Here is a 17632-nt window from a genome sequence, read left to right on the forward strand (position 1 = left end):
AGACTACTGAGGAACTCCTGAGTGGACAGATTGTTTATGAATCCAGATGGATAGGACGAGCAAGCACATCTTTGGGTTTGGTACATTTTTTATTGGGTGATCAGAATATTCACGGCAACCTTGAGGTAAACAAGACTGATCACACATAGTTAAAATTTAAATATCTACATATAAAATCAGCAAATAGACAAATTTAATCAATTAAAATAAGGCTTTTCATGCAACTAATATAAATATAATGTGTTGTATAATACCAGTTTAAAATTACTTGTTTCCCACGTATCTGTGTAATTCTGTACAGAATAATAAGGTGACGCATTACAACACTTTTTCTGTCATTAGTTTCGTGCATGTATTTAAATTGCAATAATACATGCAGCCTGAATTTTAAAAACATAAAATGACTGTTTAAGTGCTCTTAAAATTAATCCAACGTTTAGTGTTGTGATGTTTTGGCACATTTCCAACAGTTACACCTGCCTTCAGTCGGGGGGACAGTGTTAAAGATAAACCCCATACAGGGAGGCAGATGTTCAGCCGGCCAGTGAGCTGTGTGTCTGCAAACAGCCAACCAGTGTGCAGGTTTCCTTCAGTAGAAAAGCTACTCGTCTGATTAAATGGCCAAAATATAATAATCCACAATCTCATATTTGTCACAGACCCCACAGCTTCTCCTCCTTTTAGTCTCTGGTTTCCTTTCGAGGTTGCAGGCCTGTGTGCTATTCTCATTTGCCCTTCACCATAGTGGAGCGCAGTGGAAGAGTGCCCTCTGCCCACGAGTCCGGGTACTGCATCATCTTCTCCCACAGACTGACTTCCTCTCCAACCGAGTCCATTTCCACTTCCACTTTCCCTGTTTTTACAGAGCCTGCAGGAGCGAAAATTACATGAATGTAAAATGAAGTGCAGAGTATTTTTTTTACTATTAATGATGGCAAATTCCTTTTACTCGCTGAATTTTCACTCACTGGGGAAAAACACATGGACGCCTTGGAGGTGCTTAAACAGTAATCTAAAATTAAGCTTGTCTTTTTTCTCACAAAGGCAATAACGCTTTGGTAATAAAACTATTTAAACTAGAAAAGGGTAGATAGGGTTACAGTTTCTCTTTTAATGAAGGTAATTTAATTTTCCTTCCCTCCAGTTTTACACCTACATCTAGAGGGGGTTAGAGTGCAACAAAACAATAAAGGTTACTTCTACAAAAAGGTTGAAGCAGTATAATTCAGGATGAACCAAGGCATAAACAATAAACTAAAGTTTCTATGTGAACCTAACAAGCAAAAACAAGTTTGCTGACATTTACAACAAGTAATTTACAACACAATACTCATATTAACCAAGAGACCAAACAAGATCTCACAGAATAATTGTCTTAGTAACACAGGGAAAAATCTGATTCATTCTCATACAAGCACTTCTCACATGTTAGCCTTGGAAGCCAGGTGGAAAAGCATAAAGTATTTATAAGATTTAATAAATTCTATCTTTTACCTTTTATTGAGCCCAGACGAACTCCTCCCAGAAATTCGTTGCTCAACATGGCCTCTCGGTCCCACACGGTCAGCTCCAGATACATCTCCTGCAGCTGCTCCAGAGTCAGCTCCTTGTACACAAACGTGTGGTGGTAGTGGGGGTTCAGGTTCTTCTTCACAACTGGAGTCTTCCTCTTTGTGGTCTTTGCCTTAGTTGGGAACAAGTACCTGCAGAATGGCAAACAAGTTAGGTCTTGAAAAGAGAAATGCAAGATGTTACTGAAACACTGCAGAGTTTATCACTCACCCTTTTACAAAGCTATCTGAGGTGTCTCCTGGTTTCATCGCAATTAAATTCTTTGCCTCTTTAATAAGGACATGCAGTTCTCCTCCAGCAGTCACAGACTTTTTGCCTGAGGAGAAGAAGAGGGACACTCTTAGAAAATCAAGGGAAAGTGTATCAAACACAGTCAGAGCTTCCTGTTATAGTCTTACCTTTGCTTTTCTCGGTTGTTGGCTTTTTAGGTGGGACAAACTTCAAGGAGATCACCAACTCTCCTTTGTACTGAGCAAAAGCTGAAGCATGCACACCAGAGGCTGACTGTTTAAGAAAAGTACATCATATTTAGGTCACAAACCCAAACAACCACACATACTGACAAACAGGCCTCAACACCAAAATTATTATTATCATTATTTTTGAGACTGTCTAGGTCCTCTTTAACCTCAGTTTATATACCCAGTCTATGTTCATTTTGTTACACATGATTGTGCTGTTTTTGAGCCCTTTTTTGTTCTTTCTTATCCATTTGACAACTCACTTACAAAGGGTTGATTGCCAGACTTTTGTTTTCTCTGAATAACGATACTACACATAATATTGACAATGTTGGTAACAATATTTATAATACATATTCATGAGTTCAACATGTACCCCATGCAGTTTTTTTAATCACTGTAGCGATACGCAGCAAAAAAGCGCGGGTCCCCCTTTTTGTTTGATGTTGAAAGTTGCATGCAGATGAAGTGTTTTACACTCTTTCACTGATCTACATGTCACAGTGATGCTCTATGAAACACAGAAATGCGCCAGCAAAGACAGGGAAGAAGAAGACTGCTGGCTCATTAACACTTATGCAAACAATGCAGGCTTTAAACCTTTAAGAAAATAGCAAATAAAAATCTTGCAAACGTTCTGTGAGGATGGAAATAAACTCAACACGTTTGTTGGATCTGAGGATAAGCAAACACCTTTAAGTCCTTTTCCTTTAGGTGTTTACTCTTTGTTAAATCCATCCACAGGTGGTATCATGTGGTGTTCCTAACCTCCATTAGACAGCTTGTCAGTAAACATAACATGGTGCATCATGTTAACCAACAATAATTATTTTTAATGCATCTTTCATAGAGTTTTTTTTCTGTGGAAGGATATGTGTTTATCACATTCCTCAGACCTTAGCCATTGATATAGTGCGATTGTGCGAGCAACACTCAATGTAAACATTAAACTTCAGATGTCACCTTTAACAGTATGCTAAAGAATACTACATCCAGTTGTTCTGATCTACCTTCCCCATGAGAACCACCCGGTCCGTGTCCGGGGAATCGAGGTCTCGGGTGTCCAGAGCGATCTCCACCTCTCCAAGGAAGGCGTTGCGGCTGAACCGACCGTAATGCCAGACCGATATCAAGATGGAGCGGGTGAACAGCTGAGTGCGGCTGATCGAGTACTGTTAGTGGGAGATGAGGAGGAGAAGACGTCAGGATTGATCAAAGGCCTATCTCAATACTGAAACCTTATATAACTTTAATGCTCTAGTGCTGAGTGAGTTTTAAATAAATCATAGATCATAGATTAAAGCAGAAGATGAATACAGATCTTATCAGAAATGTCATTAACCATATTCAATCTAAATAATGACCATCTTCCTCTTTTAAAGAGAAAGTCTAAAATGACAGTCATTTTGCACACATTGTTTCATCCAGCTGCTTCACCTTCAGCACTTCTGTTTGTCCCTGTATTTAAGACGCTACATTGGACCAAAATCAATATTTGACAAAAGCTATTCTAATCTTCAATGTCAATATCAATCTTAAAGTCTCTGTAGGTGTGGTCATTATTTGCAGCAGGTATGGCGCAAGGTCACTAATCAGGGAGTGTCCTTAAGTCCACACGATAAGGTCAACAGTTGCAGTACAGGTAGAGAGGTGGACGTTATAAACCATCACCTTCAGTGTTTCATTGTAGACAGGATTGACCGTGTTTCTCTTGATGCTGGTCTTCCTTTTGCTTTGGCGAGATTTGTCAGGGAGCAGATAACATTTGACGTAACTGGAACAAAAAAAAAAAAAAAAAAAAGAACAAACTGTTTCTCCCGGACGTGACTGCTGGTTCTTTTGCCCTATTTCCTGACTAAATGCTATGAAAATATCTGTTGACATTCAATTTCCTGTGAAGCTCAAGTAATCACCTCTGGGATGCGAGTATCAAGACTTTTGTAAACACAGCAACTTCTTATCTGCGCTGATCAAAGCTGTGTTAAAGCCACTGAGGGGTGTGTTTGTGTGCAGTACAACCATGTGTCTGTTTCAAATCCACAATCTGCCCTCTGAAGCCAAAAGTTTGAGCAAACTGTGCTTCAAATGATGCGTTTTGCCTCGTGGAGCTCCACATTACGGCTACACTTGGAGACAAATTTGTTTAATATTTACGGGTGGGAATGCTGCTTGGAGGCGTCGCCGTAGGCCAGCCCGTGGCACTCCTTGATGAGGACGTGGAGGCTCTGGGTGTGTTCGTCGTAGCTCAAAGAGAAGACGAGGTCTCCGCTCACTTCCACACTGTCAAAGTCTCCTGCTTCGCTGTAAATGCTCATCATGCTGCCCAGTGTGCTCTGGAGAAAACATACATACACTTCACCTAAATAGATAATCATCAAAAACTCCTGTGTTTGTCCCAAGATTCATTAATACCAAATACTGACATTTGGTTAATGTTTAGATAGACACGCTCTACATGTTAAATGCTGCAGATCACAGTTAAAAATAGACATAAAATCAAATAAATCATACAATATACATAAATGCTATTTAGTATAATTCAGGATGAACCAAGGCATAAACAATAAACTAAAGTTTCTATGTGAACCTAACAAGCAAAAACAAGTTTGCTGACATTTACAACAAGTAATTTACAACACAATACTCATATTAACCAAGAGACCAAACAAGATCTCACAGAATAACAATTGTAAATAAATAAATGCTGGAGGGTAAACAGAGAGTGATAAATGATTTTGCAAAGATTAGGAAGTTTCTGTCAATATCTGAATCCAGATTGACCTCGTGAAAGTCATGCTGGCCTCCGCTTTGCTTTCCCCTGTAGCTTTGGTAACTATATTAACATTTTGCAGACGTTACACATCAATTTCACACTTCCTAACTTGCTGCAGGATATCCTGATGTTATAGATGCTGGTCTAGATTATCTAACATCTATTCCGTTGTGAGAGACATAATGAGCTGCTCTTCAAAGAGCCTTTTGAGGACTAATGCGAGCTGTGAGAAATGTAAATACTTTTACCTTTGAGCCATGCAGGCTGTAGGAGCTTGACGCCATTGTCCTTTTATGAAAGCTAACCAAGCTGTCAATATCTTCCTCCTCCTCTCCATCTTCCTGTGGAAACATAATAAACATTTGGAAGCTTAATCAAAGACACACTGTGGGATTTGTATTCTCATTAGACTTTTGTTGTAAGCAACAATAAGGCTTGGTTTGTTCAAAAAACAATATAGTCAATTTAAAAAGCATAAAACTGTTAAACTATGTGAAACATCAACCGTAAACGCCCGGGTTCAGTGTTATCTCCTGCAATCAGAGGATGGCCACCATTCGGCAGTGACGTGTTAAGAATAACCACAGGAAATAAAGCACCACAGGAGAAGCAAAGATAGCATGCAAATAGCCTCAAAAGACCCACATTTGATGTAGCCATTAAACATGTTTGGTTTTGATTAAGAGGCTTGACGGACACTTTTTCTCTTTTGCTCTGTTGCTGCTGGCTTGCTAAATCTGCGTTATTCTTTGACATGTAGAAAACCTCTCCTGAAGTATATCGAAGTGCCCCAAAAAGATCACAATATCATTTATTTTTTTAAAGTAGACAGATGAGTTTAGTGTTCCTACACTTATTATGTTGCAGAACGTTAAAAAAAAGAGAAAAATGTTTTATAAATGTGGCAAGAAAAAAACAAAACACTTTTATGCATTTCAGTTGATGGGAAAGATAAAAATAAATTATCAGATTCATGACAAATCAGTATATTAAAAAAAAATAGATTCTTACCGGTTTGTCTAGGAACGGTACAGACCGGCTCCTGTTGCCCATCGAGGTCTCTGTTGTGTCAAGTCCATCACGCAGGTCCAGTGTCGATACAAAGTCTGTTATAAACAGTCAGACCAGCAATTAAGCTGCGATACATACATATATATATATATATATATATACATATATTACATATATTTTCATTCGACTCGGCGAAGTAACACAACATAATTACACATGGTAAGATCAGATGCTAACCAGGAGGTTTTGGGTCTCGTTTGATGCTCTTCTTGAAGAGTCTATCGACATCCATCTCCGGGCTCGGGCTGACATGTTTTACTTCTGTGGCCTGCAGTGACAGAAAAAAATTTTTTTTAGATGGTTTGACACAGAAACATGAACCTGACACTTGAAATAAACATACATCTTTAGCTTTCAAGTTGGCGCTGTCAACGCTAAAGGTATCTACTTTGACTGGAGCGTTCAGACTGGAAACAGTGGACCCTGCTGGGCTGGAAGGAACTGAAGGGTTCTCTCTCCTGTGGGATGACACAAATCATTATTAATAACAGCTACAACACATTCTAATAGATGTAAAATTACATGTCTCATCCCAATTAGTCTCTAACTGGCAATGGGACATCTCAGCAAATTTTGTATGCAACCTGTTGGTTTTACTTTAACCCGAATAAGATGCAGATGACAGCACTTCAATTAAGTTATTTATTTATTCAAGCATGGAGGTTCCAGGCAGATTCCTAATCGTGAAAGCACACAACAGACTGAAACATCCATTGTTCAGCGTTCATTAAAGTGCTCTCCTATTCATGATCTGGGATTATTTGCTTCTCAGGATTCCACGTCCACCTACATACAATTAAGCTGAATGTATTGATTTATTATTATTCTCAATTTAACAGTGTAATCACAAACAATAAGGTCAGGTGCCCAAAACAAAACAACTACCTCCACAAGTTTTAATGAAACTACATAAATTGAAATATTTTTTTACTGCAATTTAAATAACCTATTTATGATTTGCATGTCTCCACTTCACCGCTTTTGTGTTATTTAAGTGGAGCTATGAAGTTTAGGCTTCAGTCCAACAAATCCAAATGTAAAAAATAATATTGTGAATATTCTACATTTTTATCTGATCGTTAAAAGGATTTTGGAACAAATTACAATGCAGTTTGTATTTTAGAATGACAGCTTACATGGCTGTCTCAGCCTTAGACTGGCTGACCCACTATGGGTAAGGAGGGACAAACACTAGACCTCCTACCATTAAAGTGTGTCTTTGAAGTTAACGTTTAGTGTTTGGACGTTTCAGAATAACTAAAGGTGAGTTTACCTTTGTTGCTCAGGGGTCACATGGCCGGACACTGTGCCTGTTTTACTGCTACTTATACTGTTGTTCTCTGCAGACTCTGAGTCACTGTGTGTTGACTTTGACCAAACTTCCTCCTTTGATTCAAATGATTCCTTTGACGCAATCGATCCTGAATTCTCGTTTAAAGGACTGTAAATATGAAAAAGGTTGAAATGTTCTTAATCTGAGAATCGATTAACATTTATAAAACTGACAAAACCGATGTTAAGAATGATGACGCACCCTTTGTCATCTGTTATCTGAGTTGTCTGCTTGACCCGTGGCACAGGAACAGGAGGATCTGGTTTTATTTCAGTACTTCTCAACAGAATTTCTCCCGTTGTCTCACGCTTCTTCCCTACAACACAGAACAAAAGTTAAATCGTAAACCAGTTAAACTAAACGCTATGCAGTATTTTAACACTCCTCTCCTCCTACTGTTGGACTGGGACCACATTCCAGTGAGTGTGGGCATTTCAACTGGCCCCGGCTGTGAGCTGTTTACATTCCCGGCTGAACAGTCGATACCCACTTCCTCTTCCTGCACTCACCCTGAGGTTTCTTTTTCAGGGAGGCTCTCACGAGGTCGTGTCCAGGCGTCATGGAGAACCGGTTGATCCTTTGATCGTAGAACCAGTCACCTGTCCTTTTCTTTAGATCCCTAGAATCCAACACAAATACTTTCTTAAAAAAAAAGGTGTAAATTGAACAGAATTGACACTCATTCTTCAGTTAAATAACAGATTTAGAAAAATGTTAATGGTTACCTATCATGCTCTGAGCTCATTAATATTTTGCAATATATTGTGTTCTTCTGTTACAATTCACATTGTTAAAAATAACAGTTCTGGGTTTTCAGATATACTTCTATTACAGTCAGGAACATATGCTATAGTTGGTAATTGTGAGGGACGATGGCACTTTTTATAATATTCATTGACCAAATTTAAGATTATAAATACAAGCACAATTTATGTGTGACTTTTACATATTCACGAGACAAGGATGGGCTTGGAGCTTCTCAGGATATGTTGACAAACTCATTTTATCCAGACACAATTATTCTAACACAATTATTCTAACGTTAAAGGAGAGTATAAACAAAACAATCCCTTACGACTCTTTGGCGCACACGTTGCACAGCCAGGATCCTTCGGGGAGGACTGTTCGGCAGTTGTTGCACACATGGTGGTTACAAATCTTACACTGGCTGGAGAAAACAGTCAGTCGACTCAGAGGCTGCTGACATCTGCCACAACTACGATCGCTGTATCTTCCACTGCCACGTTTGGCCCCCCTCCTCTTCACATCCAGCAACTCTGTCTTCAAACTCCTGAGACACAACACAAATATTAAAGAAGAAGAGAAGTCGTCCTTTGAGCAACCTCTTCACGTTTTTCCTTTTGTGCAATGTTTCAAGTAATGTTGTCTTGATACAAGCAGTTATACAAGAATGTTGCCTTAATAAAAGTAAGTAGAATTAAATCAAAATCATAATTTTAAAATACATCCTTATCACAGAACAAGTAAACAAGAATAAAAAGCAGACTAAGTTTCCGATCCCAACTTTTATACTTGATTCTATGGACTCATTTTGGATGGTATACAAAAAGTACTGAGGTTCAATAACCAGCTTTACCAAACAACAGACATACTGTATTAGATAATGTAACAAACCAAATACCTACATGAACACATACCATTCAAAAATAATATTAAAAGAAATGTCAAAGCTGTGGCAAATAACTTTACATATACATACATACATATCTTAAATTGAATGACTTAGTTAGAATAAGTATAACCTTAAACTGAACGGATTTGTGATAAGCTTCTGTCTTTTCGTACCTTTATCAATGATAAGTGGGGAAAACTACAGTTAGCAAGTTAACCATTTACTACAATTAACAGGAAGTGCTCTCCTCTCACCGCACACGCTGCTCCTCAGCCTGTCTCAGCTCCTCGTCCCGCTGCAGCACCTCCAGGATCAGGTCCCGCTCAGAGTCAGACAGGAAGCCCAGGTTGATCATGTCAGCGACCTCGGGCATCGTGCCTTTGACCATGAACCCTCAGCGCAGGTTAACTGGCATCGAAAAGATCTCCTATAGACAAATCAAAACATCTGTAATAATCTCTCCACTGTGTTACTGCAAAGTCCTGTATTTAAAAAAAATTGACTTTACTACTGGAAAAGCTGTTTTGATGATCTGATGTAAGGTGACCCAAGTAGAGCTCTGCAGTGAAAAGAGGAACTTGTTGACTTGATGGTCTGCTGTGATGAAGATACAGACAGGCAGAATCAGCTGTGTGGTCTTAATAAAATGACTAATAAACGAGTGAGCCACATTTCTCTCTTCCTGTTGGCTCCATACTTTGCAGTACAACAGTTGTAACCTCCTTCTTGTATTTTAAAAGCCTAATGTCCACCAGTCAAAAAAAGAATTGCCCGTGGGAATCTAGATAACGAGTAAGCCAACAGACACTGATTTTTAGGCGTGTTTTCCATTTTATACAAGGACAGGAATTAGTCTTCAGCTTATGAGCAAACTACTGGCCGAATCTAGCGTGCCAAAAATGATAAATGATTAAATGGAACCAGGATGCTGGAGGATTTATAAACTTCCCACAGAAAGCCTCTGCCCGGGTTGAAAGTTTGTTTTGAGTGCGACAGGCAAAACAACATGAATCTGGCAACTATGAAGGGTTCCCACCCTCTAAGGACACAGAAACCGGGTGGAGTTCAGTAACTTCACCATTTGTTTAATCCTAACTTGTCACCTGTCATCAAGGATATATATTACTGAACAGGCTAACCCGGCACAGGTCCAGGGGCCCAAAGTGTCAGAGACCCCCCTGACCTTTACCCAGAAAATGTCCCCCAAAGAGACACGAATCAACCAGGAAGAGAGTTAAAATGATCGCAAAGCAACATAAAACCAACACAAAGAGATGCAAAACAGCTGCAAAGAGTGTCACAACAACGGCAAAACAAACTATAAAGAGACACTATATGACGCAAAACAACTGTAAAGTCTGTGTGTCTTTCTCCTGTGAAGGGCCTCTTGAATGTCCAGAGGCAGACATTGTCTCACAATCAGCCCATGTCTGTCATGCTCCCTTCTAAAACTTTACACTGCATTTGAATTGCATCAAAATAAATAAAAGAGAGGAGGGAATTGTGCCTGTTAAGTACATTACAAGTGGGAAAGCTGCAATTTAAAACTGCTTTGATAACTTTGTTCCTCCTTGTTTGAATGCCTGGAGTCCACTAACTCTAACAGAAGTTCAATAATACCTGCAAGGCAACTCGATAAGGTAAAACTTAACCTTCAAGGAAATGGCGCATGCGTCTGAACCAGATGACAGAGATAGTGCCCAAACTGGAAACATCCTTTACAAAACACTAAACAGGGGATAATAAAGAAGGAATTCGTTTAAAACAAACATTAAGGCCTGTTTTGTAACTAGTTAATGTCATTAACGGCGGTACATAACGTGCTTCTTGCAGCTCAACCGGTCGAACGTTTACGCACATTACGTCGCCAAGTGGAAATTAAACTAAAGCGACGCAAACTCCATATTCACGGCGTAGCGTCTCATTAAACACTTTGCTTTTATCCGACTGTGCAGGATGAAGATTTTTTGGGGGAAACGATTCGACCCTCTGACCACATGAACAAGTCTTAAATGTGCTTTCACATAATAGTGAAATAGATCCTATAAATAAAATGACACACCTGTTAAAAGTCGACTCACTACGACAGCGAGATATTCCTGACAAAAAAAAAACACAACAAAAAAGGTTAAAAGTAGCAGAGGAGCTTTCAATGCATTTAACATTGTAACATTTCCGTGTGTCCATGAACTGGTGTACTCACGGTCTTTGTGTGCAGCAGAGCCCTGCCTTTCCCACTTGGCTTCTTCTTTTGCCTCCTGTCTCCAAAAACCTGTTGACTTTGTGCGCTGGAGGAGTCCCGAGTACCGGAAGATAAGAAAAGTTTGCAGCCGCCGGGCAGGAGCGCCTCTCCACATTTTCCATGACAGGTGCATTTCCTCAGCCGTACTTACCACAGGAGGGCTGGATGTGGAACATTTGACCCATTGAAACAGTCCATTAATTCCCTTTATCCTCCCAGTTGAGGAAAACTGCAGGCTTTTACTTTTAAAGTTCAGTGATAAAGGCAATTAAAAAAACAAAGAGTGAGCCATTTATTGCTATTGAGAAAAGAATGCATTAGAGATGGTTTTCCTGCGTAAACACTATGCTACTATTTATTGTCAAGGCGTATGCAAAGTGATGGTAAAGCACATTGTTAAGCAAATGATTACACAGCCTGTAAAAAAAAAGTTTTAAAGTCTCACCCAGACTCAAACAAATCTTTGGTATCTAAGAGGTCAGTGTGAGATAATTTATCTCTCAAAAAATTATAAATGAATAACCTCATATGGTCTCTTATCTTATCTAAGCAGGAGCGTCTGTTGATTTAAATATTAAATGTTTATTGTAGAACCCTAAAGCCACAGTGAACAGATTCAGACGTCGTTAAGGCATGTACACGCAGGAAGCACAATATATTCAAAATATAAATCTTTATTAGTGCAAAATATTACTTTCCTATCCATTAAAAAACAGCTTCGCAGAGACTGTGACAGCTTGACAGGCTGATATTCAACAACACACTACAGGTGCAAGGGGGTCTGAAACACACTGCTTCTAGTCCCAACTAATTAAATGTGCACAACCAGGTGCCTCCACTTATTTCTAGACAGAGAATGGACAGAGCTGACCTTGGATATCTCTGCTGACTTTCTATTTCATTGATTAGTACAGCACTTAAGGCAAAACTCATATGGGGCATCGATCACTATGAAAATCCAACTGCTTTTGTTGAATATGGCTACTTTGGAAGGTTGTACAAGGAAACATTTTGTACTTTCACCCCCTGCTACCCCCAGATAAAATATAAATGTCTGACAAAGGAAGAGAAAAACAACATTAGCTGTCTTCGTAAACACCACAAGCTACTGGAGCAGCTTCATAGCTTTCTACTGGAGGGATTAATGCCAGTCATCCAGAAGACATTCCCTTATTTGGGTCCAAAATCTCCTAACGCTGTTCAATTGGGTCAGACCTGCTGATTGTGAAAGGCATATCATATGATACACATCATTTCCATCCGAATGAAAACATTCAGTGACACCCAGGTATGCAAGCAAAGGCACTCCGTCCCTCCACTCATTAATGCAGTTTATTTTCCCTTTAATTTGCCACCTGCTCAGAAGTGAACAGTCATGCCTGAGGTTCAAATAAATATATTGTATGTTTATATATAATATATATATAAATATATATGTGTCCTGTTTAATTTCTTGGGGGAGTTTTATAGGTTTGTGCGTTCCTGTAATTACAGTCAGGAGTAGTGATCATGTCTCAGTCTAAAGTTTTTTCATTTCAGCCAACCACAAGGGGTTTTACGGATCAAACAGCGGAGGGGAAAACAGTGAGTTTAACACCCCAATGAGGTGCCCTTGAGCAAAGCACCTTAACCCTCCACTGTTGTCCAGTGGCCAACAGATAAGGCTGTGGTTGTGCTACAGCTTGGCGGCTTCGTGATTGGATTTTATTTGCATGGTGGGTGTTACTTAAAAAGAAATTTAAAAACTGCATTCGTGCTCAGTGAACCTGCCCTGGATAAATAAAAGTTTATAAAAACAGAGAAGCAGCTGATTTGACTACCTGACAGATTAATTAAGTGCTGTTTTAGTGTTTGGTATCATTGGAAACTTTAGAAAACAAAGTTGCATATTTCTTCTCAAGACAGCAGCATATTTAAATTATGAATGCACAAAGCATTTGTGTTCATCCCCTCAGTTCAGGATGGTCTGCACTCCAAGTCCAGGACAACATGGTGAACATGAGGTGCGTAAGACTTCACGTGTTCTATGTGCCGGTTGTTTGTTATCCACCGTGCGCCAGTGATGTCCTTTAAAAGAGAGGCGATGTGGTTTGCTGTGTCATCAGCCCAGACCTGCCACGCCTCTCTGTCAGCTTTCTTCCCAGAAGTCCTCTGGGTGGCATCACTGATCGTGTTCGGTAACGCTGACGTAACGTTCTGGTGAATGTGCAAAATGCCACCAGTTGTCCTCTTCAGCAGCCGACAGGCAACGAGCCAGCCGTCCTCAGAGCTCGGGATGAGACCAAGGTTCACTCGGTCGGCAATGTCACACAGCTGGAGCTAAAAAAATACAAAAATAAAAAGCGATTTAATATTGCACAGTCAATGCACAAAATATCTTGGTGCATCTGCCTTTTTACATAGAATAGATTGACTTTGTGAATCCTGCTAAAGGTCACGATTTACAATGATTGGACGTATTCAGGAGATTCAGATTAAACAATGACCAATCAGATTTTTAAAACCAAGTTACTTGTACTGTGCAAATGAATATTGAGATGTCTTGTACTCTGTGGAAATAAAAATGTCCAAAGCTGTGATGCATTACTCTTGAAGAGAAAAAAACTAAGCAAAACAAATACAAAACAACCAGGCTGCACTTGGAATAAGATAGGTACAATAATTTTGCTGTGCAACTTTCTAATAGTTATAAATATATGAAAAAAAGAAATACCAAAAATGGCATTAAAAAAAATCAATCATTAAAAATCTGATGAGCAATTTTCTTTTGGGTCGATCTAGTTCAAGTTTCATGATATAAATCTAATTTAAAGGGCTGAAATGCAAGATCACGTAACAAAAGCAGTATGGGATGTGTATGGAAACATTACTTGTCGGTTGTCTCCCTGGTGAACGGTGCAGCGGTCAGACACCCCGTTTGTCTCGAGGTTTCTCTGTAAAGCTTTAACTGCGTTGGGGTTCCACTCACAGGCATGAACACGACTGGCACCCGTGTGGACCAGATATGGGAGGGTGAAGTATCCAATACCTGACACAGGATACAGCTGTGATAGTTAATAATTAAAATTATGTTTAAGTACCACTGAAGAGTACAAGGGTTGGACACAGTTTAAGTAACATGATGGGGCAGGAAGTACACCTAAACCTGGACCGAAGAGAGAATCCATCAGAGAAATCCATTGAAACATCTAGGATTGTGCCCATTGTATGATGTACATTTTTATCATTCCTCTTTTGTTAATCATTAAGTTAAAAAAAAAAACATTGTCAGTTATCCCACCTGCGTACAGATCCACCACAGTCTCCCCTCTGCAGTCAAATCCAGCCACCCGGAGCTTCTCTGTTATGTTTCCAGCTGAGAACATGCATCGGGTGACATCAAACTCATAACTGAAACGAAGGTGAAGAAATTAAAAGTTCAGACGTTTTTAGTCATAGTCCTATTTTTCATTAATGTGCCTAAGACCCTTTCATGTTGCAAATCACCACTGATTGATTAGGACTGAGTCTTACCTGATCCTATTGTCCACATGTTTGACCCAGCTGTGCTCTCCTAATAGCATCATCACCACGGGAGACCTAAATCCATCTCTGGATATTCGACTAATCTTTGCCAGTCGCTTAGCTCCCAGTCCTTTGGCTACCATACTCCATATCTGTTGATCTAAAAAAGAAAAAAAAAGTCAAAAGCAATCAATTTTTTGGAACACAAATTACTACAGAAAGGTGTGGATGAGTTTGAGAACAGTACCCATCTTCTTCCATAGTGGCAGGGAGAAGCAGTTGTCTCCCAGCAGGAGCAGGTCTCCGTGCCTCTGGAAGCTGCGAGGGAGGTCCTCCCTCAGCTCCTCTGTCCATCTTTCACCATGAGCTTCCAACACCTCCCCGAGGATTTTCTCGAGTTTATTGCTACGTGTCCATCCTCTCTTTTTCTTTAACTGCAGGTGAGACTGTGGTGTAAACAGGACAGACAACAGAAGATACACAGAAATACTCAAACGCTGCACCATTGTGCCACCTGTTATTTATTATATTCCACTGAATATCATCTTAATTACCTGACTCCAAACTATCTCACAGGTACCACTTGAATCCACTGTTGTTCTGAGGGAGAGCGGGTCAAGTTGTGGCAGACAGGATTGTAAAATTGGCAAGAGGACTGTCTCATCTGACTCTTTCAGCAGAGACAAACTAAGATCAAGAGCCCCTTTGGACTGTAGACATCTCCTGTAAAATAAGAGGTTAATTAATTAATTAATTTGAATTCAAACAATATTATTAAAATTACAACAGACAGCCACAGAAAACACATTCAACTTGTCAATCAAACATTTTTTCAGTCCACACTGCTCTTGGTTCCCATCAGTGTATCTGGTTCCCATGCTAACTGCTAGCTTCCTTAGCTTAAGCAGCTGGATTGCTGATTACCTGACTTGCTGCGCATGACACTGGGACACACGAACACAAGGCACAGCGTCCATTTACAAGCATACAAACAAATCTCAAGTATTTATGTTTGACGGTTTAAAACCCCCAATTTAGCCTGCAACGAAATGACAGATACCGGAACAGGTGTTGTGCCAAAATGCGTCCCCTGCTCGGATAGTGTTTCTCCGCTGGTAATACGATAGCGCCCCCTTGGTGGTTACGGTTATGCATACGGGCTGATACATGTTTATGTAGGGAGACACACATACCGACTGGGAAACAGTTTTCTTCACTACACCTGTCACTGTTCAATCATGGCGTGTTTCTAGTCGGACTGTTTTTCAGGACGGACGTTTCAAAATACAAATCTTTATTGTAAACATTGACAGTTAAATCAAAACATCACGGTTCTAAGACTTTTTGACGCAAAAGAGGAGCAATTATTAATAATAAAAAAAAAAAGATTGAAATGTCTTTAATTTATTACATTTTTGTTGGAGAACAGCAGGAATAAAGCAGTAGCAGTTTGGACAAAGTTGCTCGTCGGCGTCGATAGATGGAGACAAACTGCTCAAAGCCCCGGATGTTGAGTTAACTAAAGCTGATGGCAACTTAATGTTACATAGTAGAGAGGAGAAATGAAAAGTTGATAAACAGTAAATAAAAAGGAAACATCATGGTCATCTACACCTATCAGTTACTATCATGAGGTACAAGAATGGGAAATAAATTAAATAAACATAACTTTATAGTAACAGCAGCCAAATATATATATATATATATATATATATATATATATATATATATATATATATATATATATATTATAATATATATATATATCTATATATCTTATAAGGATGAGAAATGTATTTATTATTTTTTGTATGTAGTCCAGGATTCGCTAATATTATATCAAAACCACTAAAGTTACCAGAAAACACTGTGCTGTTGCTTTTTTGTGCAAGTCATTTCATTAAAAGGTCACTCTAGTGATTTGGCTGTACTTCAGAGAAACAAATAAAAAAAAGTCAAAATGGTTGAAACAGAGGCCAGAGTAACCCGACTTTTAGTCCAAAAGATATAAAAGAGATAAAATACTTGAGATTTCAAGTCATATTTGAAATTGTTTCATACAAACATTGTGCTAGTACACGTGTTAATATGTTCTCTGTAATACTGGATGCATTTTTGTCTTTGTTCTTTAGTGGTATTGGAAGTCTTTCAAATATATTAAACCATTTACCTTTTGGGGGGTTAAAGTTAGGTGCACCTTTTATTTATATTTTTATGTTAATTGTTTTTTTAATTTTTGCACTCTTTCCTATTTTGCACTGCAACTACTGCACAACAATTTCCCTTCAGGTATATAAAGTTCTATCTTATCTCATCTTACAGTATCTATCTGCTGCACATTAGATCAGTAACGCTTCCTTTTAGCTCGCCTGCTTGTAAGATTTAACAAGGTCGACCCCATTTCCCCTGATCTCTACTTATGTAATAGAAAGTGGCACCACATTTGAAATTCTGACTTTTAGCTGTCTGCTGTCATTAGAACATTTGAAACTGAGTTGGCAGGTTGGTCAGAGGAGCATCTGACAGGTCTTGTATTAATAATATTCTCCTCTGGAGTAGATTGAAAACAGCATAGAGTAATGGAGACAGACAGTAGCTTTCTTACCTCTGGTCCATAGCTTCATGACACAATGAGAGTAAGGGATGTTTAGTGCACTCTCTGGGTCATTTATGGTCCAGCCTTTCCTTGTGCGTCAGACATCCTCTTGCCTCTGTGTAGCCACAAGGAGGCTATGAGCTGAGCCAATATTGAACAGTGATAATATCACTTTTTATGTCTTTAAGGAGACTCAGCAGCGGCTATTATACTGCTCGTCATTGCTTTGTCAGTGTAAATATAATAAATAGCCTAGCCTGAAACACAATAAATAAGTTATGCATGACATTAAAAACAGCAAAGACATCTTATTTCCGTAGTGTTTTTATTAAAAAGGTGAAACACTCTGAGGAGCTCTGCAGTGTTTACCTCTTTCTCTCTGGAGCCATGAAGCAACACTTGGGGGATTAATGCATCTGGTGTCCATAATTAATTATATTCATGAAT

General features: G+C 39.1%; 2 protein-coding genes across 5 annotated transcripts; both read right to left on the reverse strand.

Moving 5' to 3' along the window:
• Window positions 1–35: 35 nt before the first annotated feature.
• Window positions 36–11274, reverse strand: sytl4 (synaptotagmin-like 4). 3 transcript variants are annotated; one of them, XM_054597858.1, is made up of 19 exons: window positions 11237–11266; window positions 11047–11131; window positions 10906–10942; window positions 9098–9270; window positions 8286–8501; window positions 7720–7829; window positions 7412–7526; window positions 7151–7318; window positions 6221–6335; window positions 6055–6145; window positions 5818–5912; window positions 5055–5147; window positions 4188–4366; window positions 3705–3807; window positions 3044–3205; window positions 1971–2076; window positions 1783–1888; window positions 1495–1703; window positions 36–868 (listed from the first exon to the last, which is right to left on the reverse strand). In XM_054597858.1, the coding sequence occupies exons 4-19, from the start codon at window positions 9229–9231 to the stop codon at window positions 726–728; spliced, it is 2145 nt and encodes a 714-aa protein (XP_054453833.1). In that variant the 5' UTR covers window positions 9232–9270; window positions 10906–10942; window positions 11047–11131; window positions 11237–11266; the 3' UTR covers window positions 36–725. The 3 variants fall into 3 exon arrangements, with proteins under 3 accessions (XP_054453833.1, XP_054453836.1, XP_054453835.1); XM_054597861.1 differs by having other exon boundaries at window positions 6266–6335; window positions 11047–11274; XM_054597860.1 differs by lacking the exon at window positions 10906–10942 and having other exon boundaries at window positions 11047–11274.
• A 499-nt stretch (window positions 11275–11773) lies between these two features.
• Window positions 11774–15647, reverse strand: trmt12 (tRNA methyltransferase 12 homolog). 2 transcript variants are annotated; one of them, XM_054597938.1, is made up of 7 exons: window positions 15514–15647; window positions 15144–15312; window positions 14837–15023; window positions 14599–14749; window positions 14366–14475; window positions 13956–14113; window positions 11774–13404 (listed from the first exon to the last, which is right to left on the reverse strand). In XM_054597938.1, exons 1-7 carry the CDS (start codon window positions 15564–15566, stop codon window positions 13042–13044), a joined length of 1191 nt encoding a protein of 396 aa, XP_054453913.1. In that variant the 5' UTR covers window positions 15567–15647; the 3' UTR covers window positions 11774–13041. The 2 variants fall into 2 exon arrangements, with proteins under 2 accessions (XP_054453913.1, XP_054453912.1); XM_054597937.1 differs by having other exon boundaries at window positions 14837–15035.
• Window positions 15648–17632: the final 1985 nt, after the last annotated feature.

The sequence above is a fragment of the Anoplopoma fimbria genome, chromosome 4, assembly GCF_027596085.1.
Source record: "Anoplopoma fimbria isolate UVic2021 breed Golden Eagle Sablefish chromosome 4, Afim_UVic_2022, whole genome shotgun sequence".
Classification (NCBI taxonomy): Eukaryota; Metazoa; Chordata; class Actinopteri; order Perciformes; family Anoplopomatidae; genus Anoplopoma; species Anoplopoma fimbria.